Below are 23,498 nucleotides of genomic sequence, written 5' to 3' on the forward strand. Positions count from 1 at the left end.
GTCATTGTAGGGAGGCACGACTTCTGCCAGACGGCAAATCAACGGCGCCAACTTGACTCTGGTCAGGAACGAGCAGAAAAAAACGCTCAGGCGCAGATGCAGCATCTAGCTCGGCGTCGGTAAGCAGCGGTGCTTTCCGAGGCACAGAGAGTAAGCGACCCGGGTGTATTCTCTCCTCGGTAGGAGGGACAGGCGGGGAAGAAAAACGGCGTCGCGTACGACTACAATTGCATTACTCTGTTAAGTGCGGAAAGATGGGACTAGATCCCGATGAAGTGTCCGCACTCATGCTTCCGGGTATGATCAAAATGCGGAACTAAATAAAATGACGAGAAAAATCCATCGCTCCCTAATTCTTAGTCGTGGACGAAGTCTTACGAGGAATTCCCTGAAATATCCAAAAAATGTTCATCTGTGATCATCAATATACACTCAGTGAACTCAGTGATTGTGTCTGGGCTCCTCGAATCGCTGGGCTAGTCGTTGATACTTGACTGCCTCGCGGAGGACCATCCCCTCGCTCAGTTGCGTCGCTTCCCTCCTGAACAGATCCTGCCAGGGAGTCTGGCTCTCAGGGACAGCGTACCCGCCATTGGCCTCCAGCTCCTTCTTCCGTTTCTCCAGTTCCTCCGCGGGTACAAGGATGTCGACGCGCCGTTTGTTAAGGTCAACACGGAGTCTGTCCCCGTCTCGAAGAAGAGCCAGATTGCCACCAGCCGCCGCTTCAGGAGAGGCATTCAGGATCGACGGCGAGCCGGACGTGCCAGACTGTCGACCATCGCCGATACAAGGAAGCGAGTGGACACCTTGCCGTAGAAGGCGTCCGGGAGGATGCATATTGACGACTTCTGCCGCGCCCGGATACCCCAGGGGTCCCGCACCGCGCATGATGAGGATAGTCCTATCGTCGATAGGCGTATTGGGATCTTCAAGGCGATGGTGATAATCCTCCGGCCCGTCGAAGACGATCACCGCGCCTTCGAACGCGTTCGGATCGTCCGGGTTTTCGAGGAATTTCTGCCTGAACTCTGTTGATATCACGCATGTTTTCATGATGGCGGAGTTGAACAGGGTGCCCTGGAGGTGTAAGAAGCCGGCGTCTTTCATGAGCGGGTCGTTGTAGGCTCTGATCATGCGGCGGTCCCACGTGTGCTTTCCTTGAACGTTTTCCTTTACGGTGCGGCCATTACACGTTAGAATTTCGGCGTGTAGTTTGCCCGCGTCCAGCAGCTCGGCCATGACGGCTGGCAAGCCGCCGGCGCGGTAGTATTCCTCGCCCAGTAGCTCTCCAGCTGGCTGCATGTTCACCAAAAGAGGGATGTGGAAACCCAGGCGATCCCAGTCATCTAGCGAAAGGTCCACCCCAATATGCTTTGCGATGGCGCCAATATGGATTGGAGCGTTGGTGCTGCCACCGATGGCGGTGTTCACGACGATGGCATTTTCAAAGGCCTCGCGAGTCATGATATCGCTAGGTTTTCGATCGGCATGCACCATCTCAACGATCTGCAAGCCTGTGTCATAGGCGCATTGTCCTCGTTCGCGGTACGGGGCAGGAATGGCCGCTGACCCCGGCAACGCCATCCCCAGGGCCTCGGCAAGTGCGTTCATGGTCGAGGCGGTTCCCATTGTGTTGCAATGTCCTACGGATGGTGCTCTGCAAAGAGTCAGAATACATGAGTCGTCTGAGACTGATCGTTGACATACCCTCGGGACACGTAATCGATGAACTCCTCTCTACTTATCTCGCCGGCGGCATACTTCTCCCTGCCTTTCCATACCACCATACCTGAGCCGGCGAGCTCGTTCTTCATATAACCATTGAGCATGGGGCCGACATTGAGACATATCGCGGGAATGTTCTGTAGAAAGATGTCAGAAACCGTTGGACACCAGAAAGCGCAAGCAAAGGTCACATACAACCGTAGCAGCAGCCATTAGAGCAGCCGGCGTCGTCTTATCGCAGCCAGTGAGCAGCACGACCCCATCCAGGAAATACCCATGGAGAATCTCAACCAAGCCAAGGTACGACAGATTCCGATCGATAGCCGCAGTCGGCCGCCTGGAGCTCTCCTGTATCGGATGCGTAGGAAACTCAAAGGGAATCCCGCCAGCTGTGCTGATGCCTTCGCGTACCCGCTTCACCAGCTCGAGATGATGGCGATTACACGGCGCCAAATCCGAGCCGGACTGCGCGATCCCGATAATCGGCTTCCCCGACATGAGCTCCTCCTTGGTCATCCCGTAGTTCAGATACCGCTCGATATAGAGCGCCATCATGCCGGGGTCGCTCTCGCAATTGAACCATCTGGAGGACCGCAGCTTCCGGCCAGCTCTGGACACCTTCGCGGCGCCAGTCGTCATGGACGCCAACGACTTCTCCAGCTCAAGCGTGCGCCTCCGGAGCGCAAGCAGTTCGGCCTCGCAGTCTTCGATGTTCACCGGCGCGCGATTCGCACCGGCATCGCAGGAGCAGCCTTCGCATGAGGCCGAGGCCTGCGTGTTGCACGGCATGATCGAGTGCCTTTGGTGATCTGATCTCAACCACGAGCCTGGTCCAGAATATGGATATGACGCTGAATATGTACGATGGGGACAGGGAAACCTTAATTGGGGAAATGCCGAGAATAGCGGAGATGCTCCGACCGGCGTGCCGAAATCCACCTTATTGCTGATGCAATGATTATCAACAGATCGAGGGCCCGAACAAGGACCAGGGGAGATGAATGTTTATTTAAATCGCCGCGAGCCTGGATCAGGTTCTCAGAGGCTCAAATTTGAATGATGTATGACTGATGGATCAATCCCAGTCAGTCCCTGGAAAATGGATGCGGCCGGTTCAGATACCCCACGCTACCAGAAACGGGCATGGGGGTCGCATTGGGCAGATGCTGGAGATGAGGATAACACTAGACTATCAAGCAGAGAGAAAGTATGATGATGATGATGTCGATGATGCCGGATATACGGTCTTTTATACGTACTCCTGGTACTCCGTAGCAGCCACAGACTGGGGAAAAGCAATATACGCCAAACAAAGCGGCCGTTTGTCGCGGCGCAGGTGACCGATATTGCTTTTTGTTTGACCATAATTCCATTTCTTGTCAGATTCCCTGGCAAACAATATGGAAGAAATACAAAGAGGTAATGAATTGAAATGCTTATTGAGGCAGTATTGAAGATATCCCACTTCCTTTCTGCAATACTGTAAAATGTCTCATCCCACTCTCTGGTGGCATCCCACATTGTCTACCCCACGCTCCACGGCGCCCGCGACCCAGCAACTGGTCATGTCTCCTTTTGAGGCCTTTTCAACTCCATTGCAGGTCTATAACTTGCCCCTTTGGGTTTGATTCTAGTACGGTGAAGCAAAATTTCTTGGAATAGACAGGAACGACAAGGTCAATCGTAGCTTTCCCATAAATCAATTTCCGGAACGCCTGCGATGCCAGAGAAGGGAAGCTCGCCTCAGCTTGGATCGAGCATATCTACCAGAAAAGCACAGAGCAGAGCAGGGAGGAAGGAAGCGATACGAGAAAGAATCTACTGAGGCGCACACTGCGCGGGCTCTCCGTCCTCGTCCTCGTCTTCCCACGAGGAGCCGCCGTGTGGATCGCGGGCTCCGAACTCATCCAGGTTTCCTTTCGGGTCGTATTCGACTTCGTCGACAGTGTCGGCCTGGATCAAGGGATCCGGTCTGGGCAGCATCTCTCGGAGTCTTTCCAGGACGGCTGCACTGGGCTTCCACTTGGAATCCGGGAACTTGATGTTGACAACCAGGTACAGGTCGCCCCGGGCGTCGCTGCGCTTGATCGGCATGCCTTCTCCGGGCACCTTCAGAACCTGACCGGGCGATAATACCTCCCCGGGAGTCTTGGGATGAGTGATTTCGATGCCGCGGCCGTCGAGATGTTTGACGACCACGCGCGAGAAGCCTGTCAGCGCTTCGGCCAATGTGACATCGATGGTGGCTGTGAGATCTGAGCCGGCTCGTCGGAAGGTTGGGTGTTCCTCTTCCACGATGTGGAACACTATGTCGCCAGGTTCCTGGCCCGGTGACTGGTCCGCCTCGCCTTCCAGCACAATTCTATCTCCTTCTCTAAACAGATATTAGCCAGAGGTTCTTATCATAGAGATAAGATTGCAAGTGTCACTCACTTTGCTCCCCGGGGAATGTAGATCTCCAGCATTTTCTTCTCCTCCACCGTCTTGTTGCCTTTGCACTTCTTGCACTTGTCCTTGGGACTGAAGAATTCTCCCTGGCCATTGCAGGTCGAACAGGTCACCGTTGATGGGGTAAGGAACTGTCCCATCCGCGTCAAGATTTGCTTGAAACCTGTGTCCAAATCAGTTCGAGGTGTTCATGAAAAGTAACCACTTGTGCCTCATACCTTGTCCATCACACGTCGAGCACTTCTTAGCCGTCGCTCTTTCCTTGCCACCTTTACCCTGACACAGACTGCAAATGACATTCTTCGTGCTAGCAAATTTGACCGTCTTGCCCTTGTAGAGGTCCTCTAACCGCACCTCGTACTTTGTGTTCTCGTCCGGGCTCCGTCGGGGCTTGGGAGGCCGTCCGCCAGGCATGCCGCCCATACCGCCCATGCCGGGCATCCCACCACCCATCCCGAACATCTGCGCCAAAATATCATCCAGATCTGGTCCTCCTGCCATGCCGGGCTCGCCGGAGCCATTGAAGGCAGACATGCCATGGGTATCATAAAGGTGTCTTTTATCTTCGTCGTAAAGGATATCGTAGGCTTCTTGGACGGCTTTGAATCGTACCTCGGCGGCTTCTCGTTCGGCCTCGGGGACCTTATCGGGGTGACTTGCGAGGGCGGCCTGTCCGTTAATCATCGAGTCAGCAATCTTTGTTCTGCTCCCGGCTGGAATGAGGACGGTGTGCGTTTCCGACCTTGCGATAAGCCTTCCGGATCTCCTCTTTTGTTGCGCTTCGAGATACCTCTAGGACCTCTGCATGGGTACGTTGCCGTCAGCTATTGTTCAAATCATGAAGAGCAGGAGAAATACCATAGAGGTCGATCTCGACACCAGCCATCTGGTAAATGTAAGCGATTGTTAATGGTAGAGAGGCTGTCCAACACAAGCATACTGGGCAAGGCTGTCCCCTCCTCCAAGCACTCCGAGAAATCTAACAGTGGGTTGAGGGTGCTTATCGCGCAGAAGACAGGCACTCCGGAAGAGAATAAAGGTATTTGCTGATGAAGGGGATGTGTTGTGTTTGATCGTGCTTGATACGATGCGGAACCCCAGAATTTTTAGCCCGCTTTTTTTCGCAGTCGGCGGTGATTTTTTGCAGATCTCCGATTTATCGTCCTGCGCTTTGCGGCGGTCGAATGACAATCCGCGGATTTCGGACACTGCCCAACAACAACAATTATAATCATTGCTGGTGTCCACGAGTACCGCACGTCTTCACGGATAGCATTCCGCATCATGAGACATTCTCATCTGGGCCTTCTGGCCCGTCGATTGTGGATCTGCACGCGATGCAGAGCAGCCAACTACTCCTCCGTCGCGCCAGCCCGCGCTGGCAGCAAGTCTAAGAAGAACCTCCCCGATGCACCGGCTAGAACCCGGTTCGCACCGTCGCCGACCGGATATCTTCATCTTGGCTCCTTGCGGACAGCATTGTTCAACTACCTCCTGGCGAAACGGACGGGGGGCCAGTTCCTACTGCGAATCGAGGATACAGATCAGGTTCGACCCTGGAGCGAGCACGGAAGGTTGGAATGTCGTGATCAGGGCTAACGGAGGGTGCAGAAACGGACAATACCTGGTGCGGAGCAGCGGTTATACGAGGATTTACAATGGGCTGGGTTACAATGGGATGAAGGTGCGAGGTTTTGCGCGGATTGAAGGACGGAAGGAATGGAGGTGCTGATGCGGGCTATTTTTACAGGTCCACTGGTTGGGGGTCCATACGGTCCATACAGACAGGTAAGCGCTCAAGGAGATGGAAAATCAATGCTATGAGACTGGAGCTGAGACGGTCGGTTCCAGTCGGAACGGACGGCCATTTACCGCGAACATGCCAACCAATTGGTCAAGAACGGTCACGCATACCGATGTTTTTGCTCTACAGAACGGCTCGACTCGCTCGCGAGACATCGCAGTCAGGCCGGTCTCCCTCCCGGTTACGACAGACAGTGTGCAGACATCTCCGCCGAAGAATCAGAGGATCGAGCTGCAAAGGGCGAAGCGTATGTCGTGCGCTTGAAAGTAGAGGGCTATCCCATGTTCGATGATCTAGTCTATGGCAAGACCGGACAGAACCGCTCGAACAACAAGCTGGATCTCATTGAGCGAGTCTACGATGACCCTATCCTGCTCAAATCTGACGGACACCCGACCTACCATCTGGCAAATGTGGTGGACGATCATTGCATGAAGATCACCCATGTGATCAGGGGAACCGTGAGTATATAACCCCGGGAAACAAATTGCAGATGTTGACTCGCACAGGAATGGATGCCCTCGACGCCAATGCACGTCGCACTGTATAACGCCTTCAACTGGACGCCTCCCCGCTTCGGCCATGTTCCTCTCCTTGTAGACAAATCCGGCCAGAAGCTTAGCAAACGAAATGCAGACATCGATCTTAGCTTCTTCAAGGAGAAGCAAGGCGTGTTCGCGACCACACTTATCAACTTCGCCGCTCTTCTGGGCTGGTCGCACACCCAAAAGTCCGACGTCTTCAGCCTGGAGGAACTGGAGCAACTCGTAGGTTGACCTGGATCCCCGTCCACAACCGCTCTGCTCACAAACACCTAGTTCAACCTCAAAATCACCCGCGGCAACACCGTCGTCGCCTTCGAGAAGCTCTGGTTCCTGCAAAAGGCCCACGCGCAGCGATTCGCCGCCAGCGGCGGGCCCGTCTTCGACGAAATGGTCGCCAAGGTTTCTCAGGCCGTCAAAGAAACCTACCCAGCAGACCAACTGTACGTCCATCATCCCAACACGCCTCCAAGAACTACCAACTCACCCTCCCACAGCACTACCATCCTCGATTCTCGCCCATTGGCAGAATACATCCCTCCGCTCCTCAAAGCCGACGCAAAATCCTACACCAACGCCCCGGAATTCGTCCAGCGCAACTCAACCTTCTTCACCACCACCCTCACACGACCACCCTACACGCCCGTTCCCACCCCGGACGGCACCACCATCCCCATCACAGCCCTCCACACCGCCGCAGCAGCCCTCACCCTTGTCCCAGCCTCGCACTGGACCATCGAGACGCACCGCTCCAACATCGCCTCCTACGACGGCTCAGCCGCCGTCCTGCCCACTTCCACTTCTCAGGGAGGAACTGCACCGGGGAGCACAGACACAGACGCGGAAAAGGCCCGGGTAAACGCAGACAAGGTCTTCAAGAAGGAGTTGTACCACTACCTGCGTTGGGCTTTATCGGCCGGTGCGCCGGGCCCCGGCATCCCCGAGACGATGGAGATCCTGGGCCGGGCAGAATCGCTTCGCAGGCTTCAAGAGGCAAGGGAGCTCACGGCTGAGGCGGCGCCTGTCCGTGTGCCAAAGAGAGCTCAGTCGCCGCAGGGCGAGGATACAACCTGGATGGGCTCTCTTGCTCCGCGGTCCTAGATGGTTTTTGTCACTGATTTCTTCTCCTCAACATTGGTATATTTTGCCTCGCAGGATTCTGTACTATATTACACATTATACGGCAAGCATGCACCGCTGAATCTCTATTCGGCAACCAGGTGCCATGTACAACCGAAGTATTCTACTTTTACCATCACTACAAATGTAAAGAGTAGACCGAATAGTGAACAAATATCTCATTAAAAAGCATATTAACAAAATACGCTACGCTGATATCATAATCCATGAAAATAGCATGCTATGCGACTTGTACAATACCGAAGAAATCCCAGGCAAAAGACACAAAACCCAACCAAAGCAAGGAGCAGGGAACCAGAATGTGATCACAAGGATCGGGGAATTCAAAAGGGAAATTAAGCGTGAAAGCCGAACATAAGAACTGGCGCCAGCCAAGGATCTTCTTGCACTTCCTTCAGGTGGGAAGTTCAAGATTGATTATTCAAACGCAAACGAAGCATAGTACACGAAAGCCGTCGGTCTGTCTCTTTTTTTGGACAGTGGGAGCCGGAAAGGAAAGCCACCGACCTATCGCCTCCTGCGGGGAGGGCATAACAGGGTTGCAGTAGGAGTCATAGGAAGAAGCCCACGACCTGGAGAATCAAATCAAGAAGAAAGTCACGAACGTGGTATAATTCAAATTTTGGCGCAGAGAATCAAAGAGGCTGTTTTGGCGCAGCTTTGGTGTCACCCGCAAGGCCAAAAGCGAGTGGACCCTGCTCCGCGCAAGGGGGGATTGAATTGCAGTGTATCAACCATAGTCAGGATCATCGCGGGGTCGTCAATGTCAAGCAATATCGTTATCGCATCTGGCTTGAATGAGTAGACGCTGCAAACGAGCTGAAGAAATGGAGCTTCTAATATGCCTCCATGTCATCCGTCCAACCAGCATCACTGCCAGCTACTCTGACCATCTGGCCGTGATGCTCGTCAATCGCCTCCTGTGGGCTAACGCTCCTGATACCCTTGGCCTTTTTTCCTGCAAGAGATGGGTTGCTATGAGCAGCACGAAGTTTGGCATAGTAGACATCACTAGCATCGGCTTCGGACTCGGACCCGTCATCGAATGTTTCCCAGTTTTCAGACCCCGTGTTCGCCGTGTCAACAGTTGAGGAGTTTGAAACCTGTCTAGGCGCCGGTGGAGGAGGCGCATGTTGCAAGTAAGGATTTGGTCGTGGGAAATTCGGAATAGATGATATCGACGAGGCCGAGGACTGAGAAGACTGAGAGAAGCCGGTAGATCGCTGAGAGAAAACAGAGGAGCTCATGAACGATCGCTGGTTGCGATCGTCATAGACGTCCTCGGGGCTGACAGGCCGAACGAAGGCATTAGACAGCGCGCTAGCACATCTCGGAGGATCCATCGAATAGGGCCCTCTTTCCTCTTTTGGGTCAATCGTCAAAGCACGCATCCTAGGTGGGGGAGCACGTGGTGCTGGCATCTTGCCCAGGGTGCTGGAAGAATAAGAACCTGGTGCTGCGCGATGGCCGCCGGAATTGTTTCCGTACGGCATGTTACTCAGGGGCACCCGGGCTGGGATCTTTGAGGGTGACTTCGCGCCGGCCCTAGATGGGCCGATAGTGTTGTATTTCGTCTGACCATTTCCGGTGGGCGTTCTGGTGGCGGAGCGAGGAGGAGGGGGCCCTCTCATGACACTCGCTGGACGAGAAGGCGGCTGGGTCCGTCCAAAGCTTGCCTTTGAATTCGCGGAAGGTGGAGCGGAGGGTGTCTTGGAGCGTGGAGGAGGTTTGGCAACGACTGGGGTGAGGTCGTCAAGATATCTCTCACCGTGCACAAGGAATGGCCTGCCATACTCCTCCTCCCATCTTTCCAACTCTTTTCGAAGGTCTGCTTCGACTTTGGGCAACTCTTTGGCGATCCTCTTTCTCATCTTCTCCTCTCTCAAGAGCTTACCAGGATCACGCCGCTCTCCTTTGTTGCCGCGCGCCATGAGACGTGAGGCATCTTGACTCGATGCAGCCAGGGCTTCTCGCTCCGAAAGAAGACTCCTATGCCTCTCGATCAGCTGCAGCGTTGGGGCACGTTGCTCCTTCAGCGCCTCCAGCCGGGCAATTTCCCCCTCATGTGCTTCGAGAAGCGCGTCACTGTAGACATCAGAAAAGGCAGGTGTAAAGTCAAGCATTTCCTCCTCGGAGAAATAGAGCCCATCCCAGAGTTCCTGCAGTCGGCAGCGCGCGTCCTCCACGAAAAGGTGCAGATTCTGCCTTTTAAGTTCATTGAGACGTGCCAGTTCCTCTTCGAATTCGTTGATCGTCCGCAATCCGCACCCCCGATTGGCCGCAAGGAAGGCCTTTCTATCGCATTCCTCGACACCAAAGCGCTCCCACAACGACTCCACAGCGGTTCGCAGCTCCTTCAACTTGCGCTCGCGCGATCTCTTTTCTTCTAGCAACTTCTCGCGCTTCGCCGTCAGGTTCGCCAAATCTGACTCGTGGAGGCCCAACTGCTCGGGAGACTCGCGGTAATACTTGACGATATTGGTATCCGTCTGCACCTGGGGTGTTCCAAGTTCGGCCCAAAGCTTGATGATCTCTTCGCAAGTCGTCTTGACAAACTCAAGGCGACGGTGGTATTCTTCATAGACTCTCGTAAATTCATTATCTAGCGCAGTAACATACGATGGGGAAAGGTCAAAGCTCGGCGCGATCGACGATCCAGGTGTTGTTGGGGGGAGTTCGATGGTCACAAAAGAGGACTCTAGATGGGAAGAGTATGACTCGAGGGCTTCAACGAGTTCTACTGCCTGTTAGCGAGTTTTTTCTAAACTGACCCATTTAGATCGGCACTTACTCTTCACCTGTTCAAAACGCTCCCGGTGCATTTTGCTCATCGTCCCATGCTTTTCGCGGAGAAAAGAGAGACAGCGGTTGAGGGGATATGTGACACGCAGATCGTCATGATTCAGTTGATAGTGCCCATTGGCTTTCTCATCCACTAGGGATTCCTCCATTTGTTGAATGGCAGTAATAAGTCGTTCCGCCTCCTCTGTCATGCTGGTTCTCTCACTGCAAAGTGCTGTCAGCCGAGAAAAGCGCGATCAATCCGGGTGCGACTTACTCGTCCACAATCTTGAGATGGTTATTCAGAGTCTCAGACAGAGCACTGAAGAGCTACACGGTTCAATCAATTAGCATCCACCTTTCGAGACAACGAGCGCAAGAATAAGACACCATACCTCCGTCTCTCGTGTTTCGCGCTCATGGCTCGGAACTCCAATATCATCAAATATGCCATGCAGCTGCGTAACGATATTGTTGACCTGAGTGGTCAAGTAACTCGTGTCGACCGTCATTGGGATTATGAGCCCCAGATATGGGGTTGAGATAGCGGCACTCTTGATCGATTATGTGAAATGAGGGCGAGACTGCACTATGCGAGTTCTGCGCTCTGAAATTCTCCGGCGACAGAGCGCCTCGATCTATGAAGGTAGCGACAGCAAATAAACACTCGCGGAATCCAAGACAGGTGGCGATCCACCATGCGAATAAGATCAACAGAGGCCGAATGTCATCTGCGAGAAATAAGGGAGGGGTGCCCGCAGGGCTTTATGTACGTCACGATCGTTGCGGATGTATGCAAGGACAGGGAAAAGGTGAGGTTGAAGGGAAAAGCAAATAGCTGAAAGATGGGGCAGTGGAGTGAGGCAAGGAAGAAAGGGAACAATAATATTGACGCTTTTACCCTGCGATTACAGTTGTGCAGCAGATGAGATGCAGCCGCAATCAAGATTCGCCCGCTGCGGCTGTTGATGGCGCCCCGTCGCTCAGGCAACCGCTGACTCAGCCCTCCACCGCCCGTTTCTGCCACTAGGCCTCTCACTGCCTCTCCACTCCAGATTGTCAAGCTATCTCCGATCGATTCTAGAGCTCATCATCTAATAGAGGGACAAGATCATTTGATTAACCCCGTTTCTGTGTGCCATTGCTTCAACAATCTGTACTTCTGTGCCCAATCAGATATACCGGCATCCTACAACAAACATATCCATCATGCAGGCTGCACAGCAGTCCTGGGGTTCGTACTCAAATGACCCACTTGGCATCGCTTTCCGATGAGCTACTGACACCGAGGCTTTCTGCCCCTCCATCAGAGCTCGAAAACGCCATCAGCCTCATCGATCCTCAGCGAGACGCGCTCTATCGATACGATGAAGAAACACACAAGGCCTTGAGCGCCGCCCGGCCATGGGCCAAAGACCCCCACTACTTCAAGTCGATACGCATCTCCGCCGTAGCATTGATCAAAATGACCATGCATGCTCGCTCAGGCGGCTCCCTCGAGGTCATGGGTCTGATGCAAGGGTATATCCTTCCCGAGACTTTCGTCGTAACAGATGCCTTCCGCCTACCCGTCGAAGGCACCGAGACCCGCGTCAACGCCCAGGAAGAAGCGAACGAGTACATGGTATCGTACCTGCAATCTTGCCGCGATGCGGGCCGCATGGAGAACGCAGTGGGGTGGTATCACAGTCATCCCGGGTATGGATGCTGGCTGTCCGGAATCGATGTCACCACGCAAGATATGCAGCAGCTCGGCGGGCCGTTCGTTGCTGTCGTCATTGACCCGGAACGCACCATCTCCGCCGGCAAAGTTGACATTGGGGCCTTCCGCACTTTCCCCAAGGATTATACACCTCCAAAGGAAGGAAACGAGGACGAAGATTACCAGACTATTCCCCTCAGCAAGGCCGAGGATTTCGGCGCATACGCGCACCAGTATTACTCCCTTGAGGTGTCGTTCTTCAAGAGCAGCCTCGACACAGAACTTCTGTCGCAGCTCTGGAACAAATACTGGGTGGCTACGCTGAGTCAAAGTCCCCTGTTCACATCGCGGGATTACGGCAGTAAGCAGATGATGGATCTCAGTCAGAAAGTTCGGCGGGCCGCGCGGGGGATTGAAACCAGCGGGTCGCGAGGGGGTACCACTGCAGCTAAAGATCAGCAGCTGGAGAAGGTAGTACGCGATGGGCAGCGGATTGTTTCTGAGGAAGTAAAAGGTCTCTTGGCAGCTGAGGTTAAGATGAAGCTCTTTCAGGGCTTCGGAGAGGGGACGCAAACGGGTGCACCATGATCTCTTTTCGCAGGATAGTAAAGCTCTTCTACGATACGAGATGGGTCTGGTTACCTCATCTTACTTAATGGCGCGATGAAAAGGAATTTTTTTACTATCATTTATACCTGCACGCAAGACCTCTGGTCATCCAGGCGTAGTGTTCTTTGGCTATTTCGGTAAAGAAGTCCCTTGTAGAAAAGGCTTGGAATAGAAGAGACAACAAGTACACCGAATTGATCATTATCCGTCGACTAAAGAGCGGACAACAGAGGCTGTGTCATGGTAGATCATCAAATTTACTATAAAGAGTATATACCTGTTGGAGCAGACCCAGAGACTCCAGATAAGCTAAAGATACACCAGAATTCATACAAAGAAAATAGTGAAGGTCATTGTACAAAGTAGGCCAGTCAGTGCCAAGCGCTCAATGATGTTCCACAACATATACAATGAGCGATCAGAATAGGTGCAATGAAAGGTGGGCGGAAAGTGTTTCGTGGAAGAACCGGGTCGCACGAGACAGAATATCGATGCCAGGATATTAAGTTCTCCGCTGTCGATGTGAGATAGGAAAGAGCCGTCAGGTATATAGAGATCGAAAAGAGCGTTGGGAATATCATTATATCATGCGAATACATGCGGCCGCCGACATCAAACTGGCCTTCATTTAGTTGGCGTTCTGAGTCGATCATTCATTCTTTAGCCCTTCCACGCAGGCGAACTCTTATCAGCGAGTTTTTTCAAATTGCGATAGGAAGAGGAAACTGGCCCTCTTGAACTTATGGACGAAGTATCATCAATGCCTCTTTCGATGGCGCGGAGGATGTCGCCGGACGAAGGCTGCAAATCACGGTTCACTGTCCTGCAAGAGAGCCATCTCCTCTCGTGATCAAATCCGTCACAAGGCCGTGACGTGGAGCAACCGTACCGAACCTAAATGACGATCGCGAACGCCAGCAGGGCATAGCCGTCAACCAGGAGGGCGGAAAGAAGTGGGATGCCAATCGGCTAATGTTCACTTCAAGGTGCGATCAACTTGATAGGAGAATGCGTAAGCAACCAACGCAAAGGACACTTGACTGGCTATCGAGCAAATATCCGGGGCTTTAGGCTGCTGCCGCTACCAAATCATGACGCTTGGATCGCTGTGGCGCACTGCTCGGTTTGTTGTACCATGTGACGCTAAGAGACGGCACGCGACGCACATGCAACGCTGACACGAACACCCAATAGGGTAGCAAGTCACGACGATGCAGTGGGAGCGGCCAGATTATAGAAAGCCAGATTCCGATAGTAATCTACGGATAAAAAGAAAACCAAAGTTAGTCTTCAATCAACCAATCGTTAGAAATGAAAAAAAAAAAAAAAAAAAAAATTGAAGCAGAGAAAATCCTCGAAATGTCAATCGCGGGTATCATTGGGGAATTTCAACGCCCGGAAATGCAGAAAATAAAAAGGAAAAAGAGACGGAAAACAAGAAGAAAGACAAGCCGACCTGATCATCGCGATGCGATAACCGAGCTCGCGATGGCCATAGTACTATGACTTCTTAAGTCTCTACTCGATGCAGCAGCAGCATACCTCGCTATTTTTTCATCCTCACGTTCCCTCGGCTCCACCTCCAAACTCCGGTCGTACATGTCGTGGACGTCACCTGCCGCTTGAAGATTACTGAGTATGTAGTCCTGTAGTTCCGGGACTGGTTGAAGGAGATACGGGACGTTTTGATACTGTTGAATATCCCGAATGACTTCCGCAGTCTTGGCGCGTTTGTTGAAATTAATAAGCTCTGAAGGCGTAAGAGATGGGATACCGTCTTCGATGAACGTCAGGTCCGTTAGGTAAACGCCTGATTGAAGTTTAGCCAATTGTCACTAAAAAGCGCGTACAATATGAGGGACTCGAGCTAGTCGTACCAAAGAAAGGAATGCAAGGTGGATTTGCGAGATGCAACGTTTCCCGATACTCGCCAAAGTTCTTCGTGCTGGCCATGAGTCTGCGCATCTGCTCCAAAATTGCAGACGTACGGCCACTGACTTGAGACCAGGTCCGACCGAGTCGATGAATCGGCGCCGTCCCGAGAGCAGAGATAATGGATGTGAGCGTAGAGTAATTGTTGAGCGCGCGGCATCTCTGTGCGGAAAATTAGCGGTTTGCATGCAAAGGATCGAAGCAGGAGAGGGTGGGAGAAGGTGATCAGCATACATCTGCCACGTTCACGAAATGCTTTATGACAACAACTCGCTTCTTGACATCGGATTGCGTGAGAATCATCTCCGCAACCCAATTGGTCAATTGATTTGAATGGAGAATCAGAGCCTTCACATTCGTAGCAGGTTCCGGCTCATCGGGGCCAACCTTCTTCTGCCAAGTCTTATTCAGACACTCAATGGGCCTGATTTTAGAGTAGAGGCGTGATTCGATAATGGTAAGCTGCCTGGCGAATTCCGTGGGATCAATATCCAGGAATTTAAGCTTCTTCATATTCTTAGGAAGGATGGGGGGAGGAGCAGCGGTGGCCTGTGTAGGGACGAGGCGCTTTACTGTGGTGTCTTGACCTTTGAGGCGCTGCTCGATAACTGCCATCAGTTGAGGCGAGCCAGGTGTCTTCGTCGTCGCAATGGAGTCCTTGGTAAATGCGTGAACGCGAGCCAAAAGATTCATATGCGCCTCATCATTCGGCTCCATCCAGAAATGCTCAAACCAGCTTTTGAGGATATTGACAACTCGGAATCGGATAGGCTTTTGCTTCCTGTCTATCCACATCTGCATTTCATCTGAATTCAGTCCAAATGGAGGCTGGATGTTGAAGCGCTCAGCGAGCATTTCAAAGAGCTCCGACGCAGTCGTGAAGGATCGATATGTGAGGAGGAAAGTGTTATTGAAAGAGGCGTCCAGTTTATCATGGCGAGTTAAGTGCTCCACCAAGCCCGCCAATGTTCCACATTTCAAGGTGGGTACATCGGCCTTGGTGTCGTAAAACACTTCACCTTCGTGATCCATGTTCAAGAACCAAGGCGTCTCCTCCGGTTCCCGGACAGGCTCCCGAATAGGCTCCCGAGTGATAGCGGCTGGTGGAGCTTGGCCAAAGAACCTCTGCGCTTTATCCATGTTGCGACGAACTTTTTCAGATGGCGGATCGACGGAATACGAGGATGGTATCCCGATTGTCTCTGTCGCAATCCTTGCCTGAGAATCACCACGACTATGGATGCCCTTATAAGCTTCCTTGTCGCCCTCCAGACGACTTTCGCTCCTAAAGGTGGAAGAGGGCTCAGGAATCTGTTCGAGAAGAAGCGATAGGGAGAAACCAATCTGAGAGACAAAGTTTTCAAGCTGCCTGGCGATACTCCTCACGGCATTCAGGCGGTCTTCAAGAGAATCTCCGCGAAGTTCAGCCCACTCGTCGCCCAGCGGCGCGGAAACAGCCTGGCAGCTAATGACAAAATCTGCGATGGCATCATAGGCTCTCTGCTTCTGTAGACTGAAGTCGACCAGCTGAGGATTCTGGAAACTTGTTCCTAGCGGTGCGAGATTGATGGATTCAACAGCAGAAATCCAAGGACGAAATTGTTCAACGACCTTGATTGCAGCTGCAGCAACTGAATCACTGATTTCGCGCTGTTCCGCATATGTAACAATCTTCTTCTGGTTGAGTGACAATCGCTCCTCTAGTCGCCGTATAGTCCCAACAAATGACCTCCTGAGAATGTCGATATGGTCCAGGAGAGCAGAGTCCAGAGGCACCGAGGGTTCCACGCGAGAATCTGCGCCATCCTGGTCCAAAAATGATGTCGGGCCCGAATCATCTAGAGATACACCATTGTTTTGCCAGCCGCCTCCCGAAGAGCTTCCGACAACGAACCCAGGAACGATACGGCGAATGGTTTCACCCCGCTGTTGTCTCGCAACTTCGACGTAGCCGTAGACTCCTTGTATAACGCCGTCTGCCTCCTGCAAACACTTGTTGACGGAATCTGGCCCTGGCCAATCGGCAGCTGCAACATGCGACGAGAGAACGAGTTTCGAGAATTTAGACATCATTTCTCTGAAGTGGGGATAGAGTGGCTTGTTTTGCGAAATAATCGACGGATTCCCAGAATGATTGTCTGTAGTGTCCGACCCAGCAGCAAGAAGCATGCGAAGATGATCAGATATGTCTTCCGCCTTCCTCACATACTCGGAGCGATCTCCATTCAGTAGTGTCTGGCGATATACTTCGATAGCGTGACGCATATTGTCAACCAGCATCGGCCAAGTGACAGGAGCCGTGAGGCCGTCATCGACGAAGCGGGAAGGAGCTTGGGAAGAGACGGACGGTCTGTGAATGTGAACGGGCCCGGACGTATTGCTCCCGGCGGTGGTTGTCCTCTGCAGGTCCCGACTGGATTGGTGCGAGATCTTGCCTTCATTGATCGATTTGGTGGCGGATGGAGGATGCAATGAGTCCATGGACGTAGCAGGAGATACACCATCAATATATGAGCGACGACGACGAGACATAGAATCGTGGGAGGCCAGCATTAGAGACTCTCCCTCCGCCTCAGATGCCGAGCCATCATAATCATCCTCGTCGCGCTCGAAACCGCGAGCCATCAATTCGGGTGGTGGCCGAGTCTGGTCCGGCACGAAAAAGTTGTTTCGGTCGAAGGGTCCGCTTTCGTTCGCAGAGGGATTCTCAAACGGCAATTCCATGGTGCTGTAGCCGGTGAGAGTGTTGAAGTAGAATAAACGGCCATCTGGCGTCGCTTGAGGGATCCAGAATGCGGCTTCTTCCTGCTCCTTGGGGGCTGGTACACCTTCGATAGGAAGTATCGGTTGTGAATCGCGCGGGTTTCCTGTGGAGTCGACCTCATCTTCATCGTGCTCGTGCTCTTCTTCATATTCGTCCTCACCGGTAGCCGATTCCGCGCTGATCTCGTCTTCGTCGCGAGGATGTACCACCTGACCCTCTAATTCGCTTGGATCGGTTATAATAGCGCAATAGTTACTGGGGAACCAGCCCCGGACGCTGTTGTTGATGACACCATCCCACCAGCCAGTCTCTAGTTGATTGAGAACCTGTATGATATCACCTCTGCGAAAACTGAGACTCGTGTGGTCATCGGCATCGTAATCGTACATGGCTCGCACGAATAGTGCTGGCGCCGGCTCCGGGCTGGGCGTGTAGCGCCCATCGCTGGTGGATTTCATGGGGGGCCTGTGTCGCTCCGGCGACCCCTTCTGCTGGACGGAGATACTGTTTCCACGGCTGCGACTTCGAGGAACAGATGTAGGAGTGGACACTTGCTCGTCGGTAAACTCAAAAGTAGTAGCGAAAGTCTGGGTTTTGGTCGCCAGTGCAGATCTGGTGTCGACACCCAACGGCTCGGTCATCCGGGTTTCGTACATCGAGTTTCGAAGCAATTGAAGAATCTACAAGAAATTTTAAAAAAAAAAAAAATATGGACATCGGACGGCTGCGTCGCCCTGCGATTAATGCTGGCGAGCTCAAACAAAGGCGTTGCTCATGACTAGACAATGCAGGTATCCGACAGATTCGATCGTAGCGAGCGGTGGTGGTGGTGGGTGGTGGTAAGGGAGAGGGGCGGTAAACGGGAGACGGACTGTGGTGGGTTGGAGATGGTGGCAGGTCAGATTCAATTATTGGTGGCAAGAGTCACTAATATAGACCAATACGAAAGGACTCGATAAGGAGTGAATGCACTTGAGAGCGTCAGCCGATCAAAAGGATTGATGGAAGCGTTTCATTTTCCTCTCTCCAGGAAAGTTGAGAAAATAGGAAGAAAGCAGTCAGTCAGTCAGATTGATCCGTCGAAAAGGAGGAGAGAGAGTTTCCCAGAGCACCTTCTGATAAGTGGTGGTGGCCTCAGGTGGGGGAAAAGCTACTACCTCTCCCTATAGTGGATAAGGTAGACTCAGTTGAGTACCACGTTACTGTACTGTACTGCTCAAATACCAAAATTACAATATGGAACCAGAGCACCCGGAGCAATTCGGTTGGCTTTGAGTATCTCAGCCCTTTGATTCAAGGTTCATAGCGCCATAAATTGAGGGCAATATTCATAAGAACGGATGATATTATTGACGAGAACGACTTTAATGCATCCACATCCTCAGTGAGCAACCTGTATATGCTTCAAATCGTAGGTATCTGCCTATCCTTGAAAATGGTAGTGATTTGGTCTTGATACCGTCATGGAATTTCGTCGTGTAAGTTACAAGATGGCACCACCTGAACCACCCACTGGCCACTCCCAAGGTCAGAACAGGAGTGTGTACACCGATCACCCGTTGGCTACTTGACAGACCTCTAAGCATTATGTTTGCAATGGGGAGTAAGCCGTATAATATCGTTGTTATGAGCGATTTGTATGGACGGAGTTGCTCGGGAAGTGGTTCCCAGTTGCTCTAACGGGGCTGACTTGGATGTTCTTTGGGAGTTGTTGGGGCACGCTACGAGATGGATAGGCTTGGATCTAATAAGTAAGTCGTCTTTAGAGCTTAGGAAGCCCCTCTTCGCGTCAGGCTACAGAAGTGCGGACCCTTTCTGGGTCCAGAGATTGATGGAATCAGCGTCTCGACTGACTCTCGAGTCTCGACCAATATATGGACCGATATTTTTTCCGTATTGTAAATCGCGCAATGAAGAGATGAGGTACCCGCGTAGGCACTCCGTAACGTACACCTTACAGTACTAAGGTATTATCCCGTGACAGTGGAGAAAAGCAAATGTATTGACAACCGGGATTAGGCCGTTTGATCGCGTCGCAATGAGATAATATTTCATGTTATTGCATCTTTCCAAGACTTCAATGATACATTTCTTGATACAGTATTAACGTTCGTCGTCATCATCATGATCATGATGATCCTCAACCCTTGAGCACCATCTGTTGAGCCTACGGAGTTACCAACGGAGCCCTTCTGAGCAAGGCCCCCAATGTTCCATCAATGACCATGGCAGTCGGCACACCATTGGTGCAAACTACGGATGTGTCTTCAAGCATATAGAGCTGTAAACTATCGCAGTTGGATGAGTCGATCCGGGTGATACGAGGACTTTCCGAGTGATTCGCGTCTGTTTGCCTATTGAAACGCGTTTGATAGATACTTTCGGTGGACCGGCTCTTGATGGTTGGACAGTGACGGTAGGTCGCATAAAGCATCCAATGAGCCAAAAAGGCGCATCACCGTAGCTGTTCAATGTCGGATAAATAATGCTCAGTGATCATCGCTTGTTGACGGCCTTGTCTCCCGGCTGTTCCTTGGTCCTCGGCGTCGTTTACGTATGCTTGTGATTTATGCTAAACATCGAGTCAAGAGAAGCCACAAACCAACAATGCCATCGTAAAACAGGATAAGCCTAAATGCACATGGAAAAAACCGGATATGTTGTTCGAAACTCCGTTCGTCTCTTCAGTGACATCGTGGTGGGACCGACTCCAAATATGTTCCCCAGATTATCTACCCCATACTGTCAGGGATGTAAATGGCAGTTCATGGACTCCCCAGACACCCACGTTCAGCCTATTCATGCTGTTAATCCCGCAAGAACTACGAACCGACCAGGGATGGATTAGGAACGGAGAATCACAGGGAAGAAGAGGTCGGGCCGGCCCGTCAACAATAGAACCAAGGATTCCTGTAGGGTAAGTGATCATATGCATTCATTATCTTGACACACCTGCCTTCAAGTTCCCTCATCGCCCCGAACCCCAGAAGTAGCAGAGGCCCTGGTCGATGTGTGCGCAACTGATCATGTCACTTGAGACGGGAAGCCAGACGACCTGCGGGTCATCCTGACAGCTTCTTGGCCTGTGGCGCTCGGCGTTACTTGCCATGACCTCGGCTTGATAATGGCTGTGAAATGAGCTACTCGACAGTAAAATTCTTCTTCATTTATGAAATATATGCACCCGCGATGCTTCCGGGCGTACTGTACTGCTGTATGAGTCTTTCCGATGTCTGTGATTTAGACTCCATCTTTGGTGCACTGACCTCGAGACGTCAGGTAAAGCTTGGACATCCTTTGCAGGCTCTTCGCTCGAGGGACGGGTTCCAACTACACACCTCGGTAGGCTGGTTTTGAACTCGATGTTCCGAGTTTTGCATCCTCAACCAGGCAGGAGACGATCTTGGATCTCAAAGACCCATGGTTCCTCTCAAAGTCTGTTGGGTAAAGGGACGACAACTCTGGGTGTTGGGTGGCCTCGAGCTCTATAGTGGCACCGCAGAATTGGCGCAGGCTGCCTTGTACAACCCTTCCAGAATGAGTGCCTTGATTACCTTGCTTCAGATCTGACAGTGCCCTCCGGCAGAGGAATGGATAATTTTGGTTTGGATGAAGCACAGGCTGCCGATGCAGGGCGGCCTCGGTCTGATGCTCATCATCACCTCCACATTAATTTCGGGGGAGCCACATGTCGGGCATCTGGTTGGATGTACAGTGACTGAGAAAAGACCAAAAACTGTGCACGGAAGCCAGCGAGTCTCCTCACTGACGACCAAACCATGACATTATCAAGCGTAGCACTTGGACGTTCGTGCCTTCATCGCCCTGTTCTACTGTTCCAAGGGATATCATTATCAGATCCTCCGTGTGAACGAGACAGGTGGCTGCCAGCGTAGCGGAATTCCACACAGGTCCTATATCCATCTGAATGTTCAATTGGAATAGGATGAAGAGCCTTGCAAGTGCCGGTGTCCAAGTTTGCAGCAGAGTGTACATTGAGTCAGGTTCTTAGACCAATATTAGCTCTAGCCGTTGAAACGATATTGAGATCTGTTGAACTTGAATCTATATTTCTCTCTCCTTGTCCAGCTATGGTGTGAGCCCACTGCTTCTTGCTGTATTTATATCTCCTTGTATTCAATCCTAGTAAGTCATCCCTCTTTCAACCAGTATCGATCAACAATTCTGCAGTTATATACATACGGCACGCTTGGACGTGATGGCAGTTCCTAGAGTCCACATGCCATAAATGCAGCCTTTGCCTGTATCACCTGAAGCCGCTGGTACTCTCTCTGTCATACTCGCTCATACTGAAATACGCCTTCCTAGTAAACAGTCCCAGAAACCAATCTGATCGACACATCCAGATTGATCGGAACAAGAGCTACTGAACCACAAGCATGGTGTCTCAGGCGGCATACCACCCATGGATAGACATTGTGCAGTTGATGATCAGTTTCCTGACGCTGACGGCCTGTCGCCCTGGCAAGGCGTCTGACCTCGTCGCTGAATGACTGTGGACTGATATATAACTATTATGCTCAGCTCAGGTGTAATCTTGATGCGAAGAGAATCTACAGGGACACAGAGATCTCACTACCATAAGGATATGTTTTTGTATGAGAAATCCGCGGTGTCCTTTTATTATAATCAAGTATTCGCTTGGCCAGACCTCTAGCAGAATGCTGATGCTCTGTGAGCCAGGCAAGACGAGATCCATGACGGAACTGCTAATGTAGAGATTGAGAACCCTCAAGCTTGAGGAGCTTTTCTGCTGCATCAATGACATACTGAGAGACAATTTATTTTCATTGATGACTACCTTTGCTGAAGAGGATGGATACAATGATATCGATGCCTTCATGGCAGACAACTTTCGTCCATATCAATCTTCGTGCCAACCCCTACGATGTATATCAATCAGCCGGCATGATATCTGCTCTCAGTATGCAAAGTTCGCAGCAGTGCTCACATTCAATACTTCTAAAGATTGACTACTTCCATACTCCCTTTATTATGGTGTTGAATGACAGCGTCGTGACCCCCAAGGTACCTGTTAAGCATCGCACAAGAGGGTAAATTAGCATGTGGAGTGGTTGGATTACACCAAGATGTCCATTTCTAGAATAGGATGGAGTAGAGGCCTTTCATATGGCCGTGAATCTCTACATTGACTCGTCATGCAATGAGTCGACGCAGTATCGTCTTCTTGACCAAGTTGCAATCGGAGGTTTTCCTGGCACAATAGATCAGCTATAGCACAATCAATATTCTGGCTTAGGAGTAGACCGACGGGCTGCAAAATAAAGTCTACTAACTATGATAGCGGTACATCTCTCTATTGACCCGGAAACATGAACTAGAATGGAAGTAGGTTTTTATTCTCCTTTTCGGTTTCATCGCGAGGAAGCACAGATTGATCCTTTGGACTCCATACGTGTCAAAAAGGACAAAAATCAGATCGAAAGAAGAACAGGAAGAAGCAAGGAAGACAAATCCTAATGCAAGCATCCCGCTCCCCTGTTGCATCTTGCAATCGGACCAATCCCCCGGGGTTCCCATTTGTGGCTCTCAAAGTTTGTGCTTTGCACAAGCCTCGCACTGATTCGTTCTCCTTGATGATAGACTGTCGAATATGTTGACGCAGCACTCCTTCAGTTTCATGGGATAGTCTGGTGTGGATGGATACTCCGTACTGCCGTTCGTAATAAAAAGTCAAACAGCCACCTCTTACGGCTCCAGAAGGCCCAGAACTCTGGACCCCAAAAAAAGCAATATGTAGTCTAAAGAACTAGACTAGCAGCTTAGCCAGGCAATCCTTTATCGACTTCTGCCCCTCCCCCTTTTTCCCGCATATCCAACCAGCTGGGACAGCGGGAGGCGGATGCTGTTCCGGTAGGCCACGCTGGATGTCGCAGAGTCAGACCTGAGACCTGGCTTCTTCGGTTTTCCAGAAGGCTTCTTCGAATCCAATCAGATATTTTGCAGTGGGGTGGTGGAGGATTTCTATCATTTCATGACTTTCATCGTCTGGGATGTTTGATTAAGGGG

The 23,498-nt window shown here is 51.6% G+C and overlaps 6 protein-coding genes across 6 annotated transcripts; 2 read left to right on the top strand and 4 right to left on the bottom strand.

The window, feature by feature from the left end:
* Positions 1–441: 441 nt before the first annotated feature.
* On the bottom strand, positions 442–2,514 carry Aspvir_000189 (IlvD/Edd family dehydratase; the record flags this gene model as incomplete). Its single annotated transcript, XM_043265331.1, has 3 exons — positions 442–1,657; positions 1,708–1,862; positions 1,921–2,514. The coding sequence occupies 3 exons, from the start codon at positions 2,512–2,514 to the stop codon at positions 442–444; spliced, it is 1,965 nt and encodes a 654-aa protein (XP_043121266.1).
* A 1,029-nt stretch (positions 2,515–3,543) lies between these two features.
* Aspvir_000190 (putative DnaJ domain protein (Mas5)) lies at positions 3,544–5,059 on the bottom strand (the record flags this gene model as incomplete). Its single annotated transcript, XM_043265332.1, has 5 exons — positions 3,544–4,099; positions 4,159–4,336; positions 4,392–4,842; positions 4,916–4,974; positions 5,032–5,059. 5 exons carry the CDS (start codon positions 5,057–5,059, stop codon positions 3,544–3,546), a joined length of 1,272 nt encoding a protein of 423 aa, XP_043121267.1.
* A 398-nt stretch (positions 5,060–5,457) lies between these two features.
* Positions 5,458–7,620, top strand: Aspvir_000191 (glutamate--tRNA ligase MSE1; the record flags this gene model as incomplete). Its single annotated transcript, XM_043265333.1, has 6 exons — positions 5,458–5,721; positions 5,785–5,857; positions 5,924–5,961; positions 6,025–6,438; positions 6,487–6,744; positions 6,796–7,620. 6 exons carry the CDS (start codon positions 5,458–5,460, stop codon positions 7,618–7,620), a joined length of 1,872 nt encoding a protein of 623 aa, XP_043121268.1.
* Positions 7,621–8,495: 875 nt separating this feature from the next.
* Aspvir_000192 (putative microtubule associated protein (Ase1)) lies at positions 8,496–10,952 on the bottom strand (the record flags this gene model as incomplete). The annotated part of the gene is made up of 4 exons (XM_043265334.1): positions 8,496–10,396; positions 10,451–10,665; positions 10,718–10,770; positions 10,836–10,952. 4 exons carry the CDS (start codon positions 10,950–10,952, stop codon positions 8,496–8,498), a joined length of 2,286 nt encoding a protein of 761 aa, XP_043121269.1.
* Positions 10,953–11,686: 734 nt separating this feature from the next.
* On the top strand, positions 11,687–12,730 carry Aspvir_000193 (Mov34/MPN/PAD-1 family protein; the record flags this gene model as incomplete). Its single annotated transcript, XM_043265335.1, has 1 exon — positions 11,687–12,730. The coding sequence occupies one exon, from the start codon at positions 11,687–11,689 to the stop codon at positions 12,728–12,730; it is 1,044 nt and encodes a 347-aa protein (XP_043121270.1).
* A 1,481-nt stretch (positions 12,731–14,211) lies between these two features.
* On the bottom strand, positions 14,212–18,103 carry Aspvir_000194 (putative cell division control protein Cdc25; the record flags this gene model as incomplete). The annotated part of the gene is made up of 3 exons (XM_043265336.1): positions 14,212–14,561; positions 14,629–14,845; positions 14,918–18,103. 3 exons carry the CDS (start codon positions 18,101–18,103, stop codon positions 14,212–14,214), a joined length of 3,753 nt encoding a protein of 1,250 aa, XP_043121271.1.
* Positions 18,104–23,498: the final 5,395 nt, after the last annotated feature.

This window comes from Aspergillus viridinutans, assembly GCF_018404265.1.
Source record: "Aspergillus viridinutans IFM 47045 DNA, scaffold_1, whole genome shotgun sequence".
NCBI lineage: Eukaryota > Fungi > Ascomycota > Eurotiomycetes > Eurotiales > Aspergillaceae > Aspergillus > Aspergillus viridinutans.